This window comes from Panthera pardus, unplaced genomic scaffold, assembly GCF_024362965.1.
Source record: "Panthera pardus isolate Hobbes unplaced genomic scaffold, ASM2436296v1 HiC_scaffold_24, whole genome shotgun sequence".
In the NCBI taxonomy this organism is placed as follows: domain Eukaryota; kingdom Metazoa; phylum Chordata; class Mammalia; order Carnivora; family Felidae; genus Panthera; species Panthera pardus.
This window is the reverse complement of record NW_026526810.1, coordinates 2,539,021-2,552,126: the sequence shown is the minus strand read 5'-3', so window position 1 is coordinate 2,552,126 and position 13,106 is coordinate 2,539,021. Positions and strand designations below refer to the sequence as shown.

The 13,106-nt window shown below is 46.7% G+C and overlaps 1 protein-coding gene across 1 annotated transcript in view; it reads left to right on the top strand.

Moving 5' to 3' along the window:
• The window catches only part of AKAP13 (A-kinase anchoring protein 13), a 336,564-nt gene that overhangs the window by 139,993 nt on the left and 183,465 nt on the right, over window positions 1–13,106 (top strand). The window contains 1 exon segment of the mRNA XM_019460188.2: window positions 7,622–7,805. Coding sequence (XP_019315733.2) covers window positions 7,622–7,805 — 184 coding nt within the window.

Genomic DNA, 13,106 nt, shown 5'->3' with positions numbered 1-13,106 from the left:
GAGATCATGACCTGAGGTGAAATCAAGAGTCAGCTGCTTAGCTGACTGAGCCACCCAGGCGCCCCTATGTACATATTTAGATGAAACAGTATATGCTTGGGGTTCAATAAACCTCACCCTCGTTCCCTCCTGAGTTCACATCAAGTTGGGAAGGTTTAGGAGTTCCGCAGCTAGAGATCACAGTGTGCGTGTGCTTTGCTACTGATCAAAGCTGTCTTGGATTACCGATCTGCCAGGAGGGTTTCCTTATCTTTCTACTTTCTCTCTGAAAGAGCTGGACAATCACAGGACTGCCCTTGAGTGGCCACCCAGCTCTGATTATCGTATTATGTAGGGCGAGCAGACCAGAAGTCACCCTCCCTGCCAGTGAGCAGAGCCTGAGCCATACCGCCCAGCGGGTTCTGGTTCAGGGGCCTGCCCAGTGCCTGCTCCCACACACTCGCCAGATACGTGTATTCTCCCTCCCGCTGGAGAGCTATTTGCCAGCTTCTGTTCTCTTCTGTCCTGTGACCGGCTGCAGCAGTGGTGTCCCTTATCGTCAGGGGCTTACTGTCCGCCATACTGCCAGTGCAGGCCTGCCTCAGGAAGACAAAAAAGAAAGCTCGTGCACTCAAAAACCAAATCAAGGAAGAAAGCATTTATCCTTTGCTTTTGCTTTTTCTAATTGGTATATTGACCAAGGAGCCTCTGCACTGCTAAGATCTAAAGATGAGAATGTTTGCCATCATACGGAGCATGAGCACCTTTTCAGAAACCTCATCTTGAGGCCTCAACACCTCTAGCCCCTGCTGTTCTGTATCTGTGTGGGAGTTCTGCTTGGCCATTTACAGATCAGTATCGGGATGGGATTGCATTAGTTATTTGTGGGGCTTAACGGTGTTTTTATCGTTTGGTTTTGTCTTATTTAAAGAAGTTACAGGAATTGGAGAGTTTGTTCATATTACCATGATTTTTTAAAAAGAACTGTTAGGAAAAGCACAGTCTGAAACTTGAGGCCTATCACTTCCCCTCTCTAGACCTTAGCTTCCTTGTCTTTGATAGGGAACTGGCCAGCTTTAATATTTTTGTGGACTTGCCATGTGCTTCTTCAGTTTCTGTTGCACAAAATTGCTTAACAGTGCTAGCAAAGGCTAAATCAAGTTTGAACACTTAGGGAAGTGCATTAAAACTGCAATAAGGTACCATTACACACCCATTAGAAAGGATAAAATTAAAAATCCTGGCAAATTAAAAAGCTGGCAAGGGTTTAGAACATCTCATGCGTTGCTCGTGGGAATGCAAAATGATATAGCTGTCCTAGAAACTAGTTCGGCAGTTTCTTACAAAGTTCAATGTACATTTACTATATGACTCAGCAATTCCACATTTGGCTACTTACCCTTGAGAATGAAAACTTACATTTACTCAAAAAAGTCTTTGCACAGATATACCTATGGCAGCGTTATTTATAATCCCTCAAAACTTCAGACAACCCAGATTTCCCTCATTAGGTGAATATATAAACCAATAGTGATACATCCATATAGTGGAACACTACTCAGCAACAAAAAGGGAGGTATAAAATAAAAAAAATAAAGGGGACAAATTGTTGGGGGTCCAGATGCAACAACCTGAACATATTTTGCTAAGTAAAACAAATCCATTTCCAAAAGTCACTTACGGGGTGATTTTTCTTTTAGGATATTCTGAAAAGGGCGAAATTACAGGGACAGAAAATAGATCAGTAGCTGCCAGGGGCTAGGAGTGGGGATAGGTCTGACTGCAAATGAGTGTCATGAGGGAATTCTTTGGCTGTTGGAATGGTTTTATATCTTGGTGTGGTGGTAGTTATAAGAATCTATGCGTGTGTTCCAACTCAGAAAACTGTATGCCTTCCCCCCAAAAAGTGAGTTTTATTATACATAAATTACAAGTAATTCAAAGAACATAAGAAATTGAATAAGTTAGAGACATACTTTGCAAGGTGAAATGCATGCAAGGAACTTGATAGACCTGCCTTTAAGTCAACAACTGGGATCAGGAACCTGATTTCAAGTGCTGGATTCACATTCTGCAGCTGGAGTTCAATTCATTGTGGATTAGAATCTACAAATCCTGGGTGCTCTGAGGGCTGTGTAGCGTGAGTTAAGAGGTACCTGCTTGCTGCTGAGGGAGGGATGTAAAGGAACATTGTGCTCACATGAATGAATCAAAGGTACTTAAAAGAAGAAGGTGCAAAGCCAGCGTGTCCCCTGGGAGAATAAGGTAAATAAGGCCCCTTGTTATGTAACAGGACTACTTGCTGTTGAAAGCCAGGATATTTACAGGTTGTTCAGCCTGATATTTGAACAAAGGGGTCATGTAAGATCCCCTCCCACTCCTTGTTCAGATACAGTGCTTTTTAACTTTTTTCAGGTCAGTGACTCCTTTGAAAATAGCTTGGGTTTCTCCTCCGGAAGAAGAGCATTTAGATGTGTGCCTGAAGCAGTTTACATGAGTTCGGGGCTCCTTGGTCTCCCTGCAGAGCAGGCATGAGCATGGCGTGGAGAACTCTTGGCTGTAGACTTGATGCTGTGAAATGCGACGCGCACGGGCAGTGGACTCCCATTAGTTAACGTCCTGGCTTCACTGCAAAAATTCGTGCAAAATACTTCATCTCTGCCTCCCCGTTTCTTTACCTGTAACACGGAGGAAGACCTATGGGGAGAGCGTGTATTGGCTTGTAAGCGACTCATGTTGAATTTAGCATGACCAACACCTGGTAACCTTTTAGAGACAGAACATTGAGGGGCCCCGTGGGGCACAATAACGTGGCCTATCGAAGGCCACCACAGGACAGCTCCAGAAAGAAAGGTTCTTTGAAGGAGAATGAGACTTAGTTTTGCTTTTGCTTCTTTTTTTTTTTTGAACTTAATTTTGTTTTTATTTTACTTATTTTGAGAGAGAGTGAGAGAGAGTATGAACAGGGGAGGGGCAGAGAGAGAGAATCTGAAGCAGGCTCCGCGCACTCAGACGCTTAACCAACCGAGCCGCCCACGCACCCCAGCTTTTACTGATTTCTCAAGTTCATCTCCCCTTCAAGCATGAGCATAGGGGAGTTTGTCCATTTTAGTTCTCCCGTCCCTGGTCGCATACAGCAGCTTCCACACTGTACCTTTGGCCTTAGCTCTGCCTTAAACGCGAGTGACAAGGACGCGTTTGGGCGGAGGGGGAATGGTGCGGTTAGGAGGTCTTCCGTCTCAGTTACCAAGTCTCGGTTCCTGTCTCGGCTCTTCAGTGCCTCGGTGGTTAATGGGCGTGGTGAATGGAGGTGGTTTTCACCCGGAGGACCCTCCCAGCCTGACCCCAGGCTGCACAGGGTGGGCTGCTGAAACTAGCTCTGAAGAATGGGAGGAGAACCACTCTGGGGAAGATCTTGGGGGAAATCTTCGTCCTTATTTAGTCACAGGATTGTATCACTAAATGAAAAGCTCTGATCATCTTTGCGGGTGGGAATCTGGGTGGAGAGAAGGATTAGGCAGGTTTTAAAAAAAGACTGCACGGGACCACCTGAGTGTTCTCCATTCTCTAGATCTGATGTCAGTCACCAGAACCTCAGCCTTCACTGTCTGGTGTCTCAGCTCCCACAGCCCTCTGAACAGCTCTATCATAGCTGCTAAAAGAGACAATAAAAAATTTAAAAGACCACTAAGGGATTTTTTTTTTCTTGGCAGAGGGTTAACACCTGTTGGCTCCAGGACAGGCGGTTCCTCGTGGCAGGACTTTTGGCTCCGGCAGTTTTGTTGCCTCTCAAACCTTGATTCAGTGACAAGGTTACAGTGTCGTTTTTGTAAAAGCCCGTCTCTCACACTGGCCTGCTGTTTCCTTCCCCGTGGAGTGTGGACTTCCAGTCCCCGCATCGTGCTGCAGTTTACTGAAGAGGCAGCACAGAACAGCAGAAAAGACTGGGGATTCGGGTTCTCATAGATACAGATTCAGAGTACTGTGAGCAGAGCCTTCAGGTGGATTGATGGAGAAGGAAAAATACAGTGCAGTCTTGGATCACTAGATTGTTCCCCGAATCTGGAACATTTTGCTTCGTGGGAAAATCTGACCGTGTGAAAAAGTCGCACCGTGGCCGAACGCATACTAGGCCCACCAGCTTTCTCTGCAGATCAGAGGAAGTGGGTGTGGGAGGGGATTCCAGCAAATGTAAGTAGATAGCAAGAGGGACTGAAGACCTTTTCTACTACCTTCTCTGTGGGTACACGCTGGACCTCCATAGGGATTTTTCCAACTGAGCATGGTTAAACGGGAAAGCCAGCCATCCGGCGTGTGGTGCATTAAGTGAATTAACACCCTAAAGGAACCGGAGAAGCATCATGAATATCCAGATGGAAGGCTCCCGGAGTATAGTTTTCTTTAAGAAGCCAAAGAAAAATTTAGAAGAGCGTTCCCACTTGTCCTTTAAAAGCTCAAAGAGGGCAGACCTATTATGAAATTAGAGAAGGAGGCAGCACAGAGAAAATAAGTTGAGAGAGTATCTACTTCTATGCCGGAAGCCCCTCGATCAGGGTTCCACCACAGAATCAGAACCGGTGGGAGAAGTATCCAATTAAGATTTATTGTAGGGCATGGCTTACATGATTGTGGGGGCTCTGTTAAGCAAGCCCAAGATCCGTTAGGGCAGGAATAGAGGAGAAGATCTTGGACAAGCTCAAACCCACTGAGATGAGCCAAAGCTGTCATCCTCAGTGAATCAGGAAGGGGAGATCTGGAGCAGGATGGAACCCCACGAACACAGGCTGAGGCCGACCTCCGGGGGACACTTCAGCCCTGCTTTTAAAGCCTTCCAGCTGATTCAGTTAGACCGACCCAGATTATCCAGGATAATCTTCCTTATTAAATCAACTGATTAGGGGCTTTAATTACATCTGCAAAAAGCCATCACAGTGAGGGCAAAGACGGAAAAGGGAGTTGGTTGAAAAGACACAGGGACATCCAGAACCCCATAGCATAATTAAATTCCAACTGGGGACAAAGGACTCTGTTGACCTCACAGGAAATGCAGCTAAGGATCTGAAAAGCAAAGTTGAGTAACTCTCAGAGTACAGAAGACAAGGACAAAGGATCATGAGAGGCAAAAAGTACAGAATAGTAGAGACTAGAGATGGATCCTGAATTGTACATGCTCTGGGGTTGAAGCTTAGACGAAAGGAATGAGAACAGTAACAAAAGATAAGTTGGGTAAAAATTTTTATCTATTGGAGGAAAACACGAAAAGGTGATTTTGTAGACCACACCATTAGCTCGCTTGCGTGGTTGCTGGGTTTTTACAAAAAGAGGGTGGAGTAATGGAGAGGATAAGTGGTTCCTAGACTCGACAGAAGGATTTTCAAATCCTGCTGATTCTCTTGGGCAAGTTGTTAATCTGTCTTTGTCTGTAAACTGAGGATAACGAGACCTCACAGGGTTATCGTGAGGGTGAAAGGCATTCATACACAATGTACTTAGCCCAGAGCATGGCACCTTGTGGGTCCTGACCACGTGGTACACCTCTTGTTGATTCCAGAAAGGGGCAACCTACAGGTGCACGTGGCACCCGCTGCTTAGGACCTTAGGATGCGATCCGGGGAGCTGGAGCAGGTGCGTGGCTTTGTTGTTGGGACTTGGAGATACTGAGCTGCCTCAGCACATCAGGCATCAGAAAGGGTGAGGGTGTAGTATCGCCCAGCAAGGCCAGGTGAACCAGTCTCTAAAAAGTCACATAGTTCCTGGTCGATGCCTTATTAGCTCTTTGGTTTTGACCAGGACAGCAGAGTGCTTGTGAACCGCTGTGAGGCACAAGTCAGGTGGTGATATTTGAGCTTCTGTGAAGGTTCTTTTTGCCCTTGTGTCTGGGCCTGCCACCTGCTCTGAGGTGTTGATTATCACCTGCACATGCAGGTTTCTTCTGCGGTAATGAACTCTTTCCAGCCACGTGCCTCTGCTGAACACCCTATAAATTCTTGAATCAGTATGTGTAGTTCTGTAGGAAAAACGTAAAATATGAAAGATGGCTTTTGCATCTAAGAAAATTTACTTGGCAGTAGGGAGACTCGACTAATATGCATGTGACATTGGAAACCAGAGAGGTTCAGTGTAAAATCACAGGTTCAAAGACTGGTCATTCTTTTTTTTTTTTTTTTTTTTTTTTTCAAATTTTTTTATTAAAAAATATTTTTTTAATGTTTACTTTTTTTTGAGAGAGAGTAAGAGCAGGGGAGGGGCAGAGAGAGAGGGAGACACAGAATCTGGAGCAGGCTCCAGGCTCTGAGCTGTCAGCACAGAGCCCCACGTGGGGCTCAAACTCACAAACTATGCGATCATGACCTGAGCCAAAGTCGGACGCTTAACCCAGGTGCCTCAAAGACAGTTCATTCTTAACTGCTCTTCACTTAAGGAGCATGGAGGTCTTCAGGGTCAGGAGAAAACACTGGGGTCCAAGGAGTCTGGGAATGCCTGTGGGGAAGTCAAGACGTGAGGGAGCCATGGAAAATGAGTAGAAGAGGGCAGGCACAACTCGTGGGCACCATTCACACCCCAGGGCCCGAGTGGTGCCCCCTGGAGGTGAGTGTCGCTCAGCCCATGGGGTGGTGGTCCTAGCTCTCCTCCCAGGCTGTGCACAGGAGACCTGAGGAGGAGAGAGTGTTGTGTTAGTGAACCCGGAACGTAACCTGAAGTCCAGAAGGAGAGAGCAGAGGAAGGGAAGGAAGCTGGCACTGAGGATTTCGTGCGGCCAGTCTCTGTCCCGCGTTCCTCCACCTCTGCCCTTTTGTTACGGCCACCCTGGGGGCCAGGTGAAGGCGGGGGTGCAGAGATGAAGCTGACACAGGTTACACGGATGAGGCCCAGTCACACAGATGGCAGATGGCCTTCTGCCATCTGGCAGAGGGCAGTTTGAACCCGGGTTTGCTGGACTCCAGAGCCTCCCTCATCCTCCCACCTTCGACGTGACTCACTGTACCCGAGAGGAGCCTTCGCTTCAAGTGCAGGAAGCCCGAGCGCGTTTCTGAACTTGCTAGCACATTATCCGAGAATGAGTCTTTCTTATTATGCCTGGAGATGCATTTCTTTCTTTCATTAAACACAACAAAACAAAGCTGGCAGTGCCTGCAATTTGATTTGCCCTTAATGTGGGGGAATAAAAAGACCTGTGTGTACTTAACAAGCAGAACCTGTTTTTAGTGTTTAGCCAGCTCCCGTCTGGGTGTTTTTTCCTTTAAGTAACTGCACCTCCTGGTACACCCATCTAAGCCCCAACAGCTGTTCCCCCTCTTGGGTCCCCGTGTTGTGAGGCGGCACTTTCTCTCTCTTGTTTAAGGGAAGAAACCACACGTGTGAATTTACCCGTATAAATTGATTGCACGAACGTGTTCAGTCAGAACATAGAAATGGCCTGGTTCTCCTGGAGACTTTGCCTGTCACACTGTTTTCCGGCTTCGTTCCGTCTTCCTTGAGAGCTGGTTGTACCCGGCCACGATTACGCCGTGTACGTTGTGGTTTGACTTTAGGATCCTAGGTCTTTGGAGGCGGTGGTGTTCACGCAACTCGTCTTTCTTTTCATTTGCTTTGTGTGTTCACGTTCTCCCCGCTGATTCTCATTTGCTCCCCCCACGCACAGACGGCGGCCCCCGGGAGACGTTGATGCATTTTGCCGTGCGGCTGGGCCTGCTAAGGTTGACGTGGTTCCTGCTGCAGAAGCCCGGTGGCCGCGGGGCCCTCAGCATCCACAACCAGGAAGGGGCGACACCTGTGAGCCTGGCCCTGGAGCGGGGCTATCACCAGCTGCACCAGCTTCTAACCGAGTAAGTTCTCCCCCCTTCCTTCCCCTCCTCACCAGCCCCGCCCCCCCCCCCCCCCCCCCCCCCCCATGTACGGCAGGGCCGCCCACTTGGCATCTCCCCGCGACTCTGCCACGAATGAAACCCTCAGCTCCGGGCCTGGCCTTCTGCTGGAGGCTCGTCAGCTCGCTCCTGCTAACCGCCTCACTGCCTGAGAGAGAACAGACGTAAGTGGTCTCAGCGTTTTCTCTCCCTGCCTCCCTGCTTCTCGCCTCTTCGGTTTCACTGAAAACGCCGAGTGGGTCTCATCTGTGGGCTGGCATTCCGTTACCGTGTATGTAGTTGATCCCAGTTTAGTACAAGAAGAAAGTTGTTGTCTCCCATACGTTTCTTTCTGTTATGTCTTCAAGACTCGGAAGAGTTCATTAGAAACAAGTATTTTAATTGCATAAGTGCACGCAGAAAATATGCTGAACCACGGAGTTTTGGTTTGAATGTAATTTCTATGAGTAAAATCAAGAGCCGTGGTCTCTTCATCTGACGAGCAGGAAAAAGCAACTGAGTTGTCCTGGAAACATTGAGGAGGAAATCCTGCGTGTCTGCACGTTCCGTTGTTAGGCATTCTCTTTAGAGAGCCCTTTGAAGGAGGGTTGTTAGAACATTTGAAGAACTCTTTTTCTTGTATAAATAGAGAAAGAAATGCATGACGGCAGCCACCCTTTCCCATTGGAAGCTGGTCTTGTTTAATACATTGCTTTTACCATTCTGTGGTCATCACCTCTTTTTGGCCACACAATCTGAACAAGAAGAAACCCCGTTGGGATTTATGTTCTTTGGTAATCGAGGGATCCTTGTAAGTTAAGTGGATATTCCCAAATTCTCTGATACTGTGCTCATGTTAGGCTTACTGTAGTTGCTTTTATTTTTCATCATTTGTAGCTGTTTGGAGGGAGGAGGACTGGAAGGGCCAAGGAGAGATTTCAGAACGTAAGGTTACTTACTGTTACATCAACAGGTTTTCCGTTTGTTTTCCGTTTGTTTACTTTACCTGCCCAGTTGGTAACTTTTCCAGTCAAGCCAGACAGAAGGTTCTTTTCAGATACTTTCTAATGGGTGCCTCAGATACCATGACCGTAGGAGGGGCGTCATCTCAAATGAGCTCTGGATACCTGAGCTGCCCTAGGACCGGATTCCAGGGAGGGATCTGTTCCCGTTCCATCGTACTTCCCATCTGGCCAGTGATTAGATTGCTTCTGCTGTTTGCCTCACGGCCTCAGGAAGAGAAGCCTGGCTCCAGGAGTTGAAACAATGAACTCTGTATAACTGTAGTGGAGCCGGAATGCAGTTCCTCTAAATGTGGTCGTGTCGCTCCGAGGGCTTGTAGGGAAGCAGGGCTGGTTAGGGATGGCCGTCCAGATGGGGAAATAAAGTGATTGCAGCAGCTTTATTATACACTGGGCTGGGCGAGGCTGTCACAAGACCTATTGCAGCAGGGCTTTAAGGAAACGGGAGAGTGTGTTCTGGGAGAAGGTTTTTTGGCTTGCTTTATAGTACTAGCTCTGTTCCATGTGTAGAAGCCACTTACCTCCTTTTGAAGGGAAAGCCAACTGGGAAAGCTTTCAAATACAGGACCGCAGTAGGAGATTAAAATTAGCAATTAAAAAATGGCAAGGAGGTGATTTTTACTAAATCTCTGAATCTTGTCATTAGTAGACTTTGCTAGAATTTCGACCCTAGAGTCAGGATGAATCATTGTTCATGGATGAGGAGGAAACTGAGATCTGGAGAGGCAGTGACTAGATCAGGGTGACAAGGTGGCTGGGCCAGAACTAGAAGCCAGATCTCCTAAGAAGCCATCCGACGTCCCTGCCACTCCTAGGATTCTGAACAAGGGGCCCAAGAATAGGCTTCTCTAGGTCCACAGCCTTTGAAATTATAGGCAACACTTTGTGCACGTGTGTTTCTGAGCGAGGAGTTTGTTTTGTGAGACTCAGATGTTTGTGAAAAGCTACGAATTGTTCCACTGTATGGTAATACTTCACTAAAATCTTTAGACTTGGATGTTCCTACGCACCCCCCTCCGCCCCCCGCCTTTTTGAAGTTTATTTATTTATTTTGAGAGAGAGAGAGGGCGCATGTGTGTGTGCACACAAGTGCAAGAAAGGGAGAGAGAAAAATCCCAAGCAGGCTCCACACTGTTAAGCACAGAGCCTGACACTGAGCTCGAACCCACATGTGAGATCATGACCCGAGCCAAAACCAAGAGGCAGATGGTTAATTTACTGAGCTACCCAGGTGCCCCGGCCCCTCCTCTTTTTAAATTAAGCTTTTCCATAGAGACCTGTTTCTTTTTAGTCTCTATTTTCAGTTAATCTGAAATTGAGGGGCACCTGGGTGGCTCAGTCAGTTAAGCATCTGACCTTGGCTCAGGTCATGATTTCACAGTTTGTGAGTTCGAGCCCCTCGTCAGGACTTGCTGCTGTCAGCACAGAGCCCGCTTTGGCTCCTCTGTCCCCCTCTCTTTCTTTCTACCCCTTCCCCAGCTGTCACGTGTGCGCTCTCTCTCTCAAAAAATTTAAAAATTTTTAAAAAATAATATGAAATCGAGGGAGGGGTACCTACATTTTACACTTACAAAATAACTATTTGCATGCCAGTCTTAACTGAAAATTCAAGTTTATTTAACTCTTTTTATATGTCTCCCAAAATAAATTTTTTGTTTTCATTCCTTGCTGCTCACCCTGGTTTTTTTGGGGGGTGGTGGGGTGGGTGGGTAGGAGGACATTGTGCCGATGAGGGTCCAAGTTCTTTTTGTGTTTATGTGTCCGAGGCTTATTTTGGTAATCCATTTTGATAAACAGATTTACTTTTGTGTGAAAATCGATTCTGTTGTGCTTGGAAGTAGAGAGATTATCTAAATAAGACCCCTGTCTGTAGAGAACTCTTGAAATTGATACTGAATCCCGGCAGATAGTGGTGACTCTTGGGACATTTTTGGTAGTTTCCCTTTTCTATAATCCATCATTGTTAACTTTCACCAAGTTCAGTGACAGGGAAGGGAGAGTTTTGGTGGACTTAACTGCTCTTTTATTTTCGCTTATATTTTGATCTGACATGATGAATACGGGTGTGTTTTTGATCTGAAAGTTCGCTTTAAACAAAATGTTACCAGCCTTGCCTGAGAAGAACCCTTACCTCGGCCTGCCGTGGCTGTTAGGTCGATGCAAAGTTGTCTCCCCCATTTTGGGCAGAAGTTAGCTGAGCGCCCCACCCGAGGTGCCCTGATTCATGATGATGGGTAGAAGAGGGAGAGAAGCCAAGCATTGAGGCTCTTCGTGTAGCTAAAGCTGCGAGGTGATGGTGTCGGATGGGTATTGCATTGGAGTCTTCCAGAAAGAGAATGGGAGAGCCGGGTGCTATTGGACACATCATACACAACACAGAAGCGTCTGGAGACCTGGATTGATCTCGGGGGAGGGAAAGGGTGGAGACCAGGAGGCGGCTCCAGGTGGTGGCCAAGTGCGCAGACTTTGGTGTCCAACCTGAGTTTGCATTTTGGCTCTGCCATTTGTAGCTGTGTTTCTTTGGGCGCAGTAAGGAGCTTTCCTCTCTGCGCCTCAGTTTCTACATCCACTTAAAAAGAGACAAGGATAATAATTTCTATCTCTTGGAAGTAAAGCCAAGCGCCTGGCATATGCTGTGTGAGGAATCCGGGTTTGTCACACAGATTATGGTTACTGCTTGGAGCAAATACAGGGGCTGTGAATACTTTACTTTGGCTTTAAGAGAAGACAGTATGGTTGAGTGGAATCGCTGAGGAACGAAGAGCTTAATTAAAAACGAAGCTTCCCCACTTAGGAGCCTGGGTGACTTGAAAAAAAGTGGTTGGTCACCTACCCGTGCTGAGTTTCTCATCCCTCAGATAATACCTATTGGTCTGTGTCACCAGCTTTGTGCAGGTACTGTGTTAGACCCTGAGGTGCTCTGTGTGAAAGCTTCGTACACAGTCACATAATCAGTAAAGTGATAGCTGACCCATCAGTGAGACTCTGATTCCAGTCGATTGGTCTACCTACAGTATCTTCTTTTGTGATACTTCTTGCAGTTCCCTGTGAATTGAAGTTGGCAGATAGGTGGGCAGAATTTGTATGCAGGCAGGCTGGCCTTGAACCCAGGCAGGGTCTGCCTCTGTGAAGCTGGATGATCTTGGGTGATCCGCTTACCCTCCTGAAGGGCCAGTGTGCATTGCCGTGAGGAAGAAATGAAGGAATGCACGAAGAGTGTGACACAGTGACTGAAAGAATATTATTGCCCTTTCCTTGGTTTTCCATGACTTCTAGACTCGTATCAGTTTTTCATAACGTTAAGAACTTTCTGTCAAAGTCTGGAAGGTAATTCCGGGCATCATTTGGTTGTTCCTGCTTGATTAGATTTGAAGTTATTCTCTAGTGTAATAGATAGCACTTGTTTTAAAAACAAAAAAAAATTAGTTTGGTCCTCTGCCCGATGCTGTGATGTGATGCCTCTGGGTGACAGAACAGGGAGACCCAGATGGACGCGGGATCGTTTCCATTGTTGCCACCCTTCCAGGAAGATGACTCCTGTGGAGAATTTAAACTCTGGAGCATTGACATGAAAGTATTGAAATACTTTATTTGCCCTGAGAGCGAGCTTCAGAGTTTCAGACTGTTGTGTTCTGTATCAGTTTAACAAATCTCTTTATTGACTGCCTGCAGTGTGCTAGAAAGCATGGTTGGTACATTACGGCTAATGTTTCACTTCCACCTTATGAAAACCTTCCTGAAATAGGCCTTATTTGTGTTGTTTGGATGAAATATGAAGGCTCAGAGAAGGACAGTAACTAACCCAAGGCTTTCTAGAAGGTGGTGGAGCTCCTTCACACACATGTGTGCAATTCCAAGGCCCATAATCTTCTCTCTACAAAATTTTGATGGGAGGAAAGAGACTCAGGAAGAGGCCACAGGGATATGGGATGATTAACACTTAATGAGGAGACGGTTATAAGCTTTCTGTTTAGTCCTGACCTCTGCTTTCCACTTCTGTTACCCATTACGTGGTGTTAAAAGTCTTGTTGACACCCCAGCTGTCTTTTTACATTGGTTCTCACGGGACCCTAATGAGTGGATAGGTTAGGTGTTATTACCCTGATTTTATAACTAAGGAAACTGAGGCCATAGAGGTGAAGTGAGTTGCCCAAAGTCACAAGGCTACAGAGTTTCAGAACCAGGCTCAAGCTCAAAATCCAAGGACCTGTCTAGGTAGAGATGACACCCCTGTGTTTGCAGAGTGTAGACCCACCCTGGC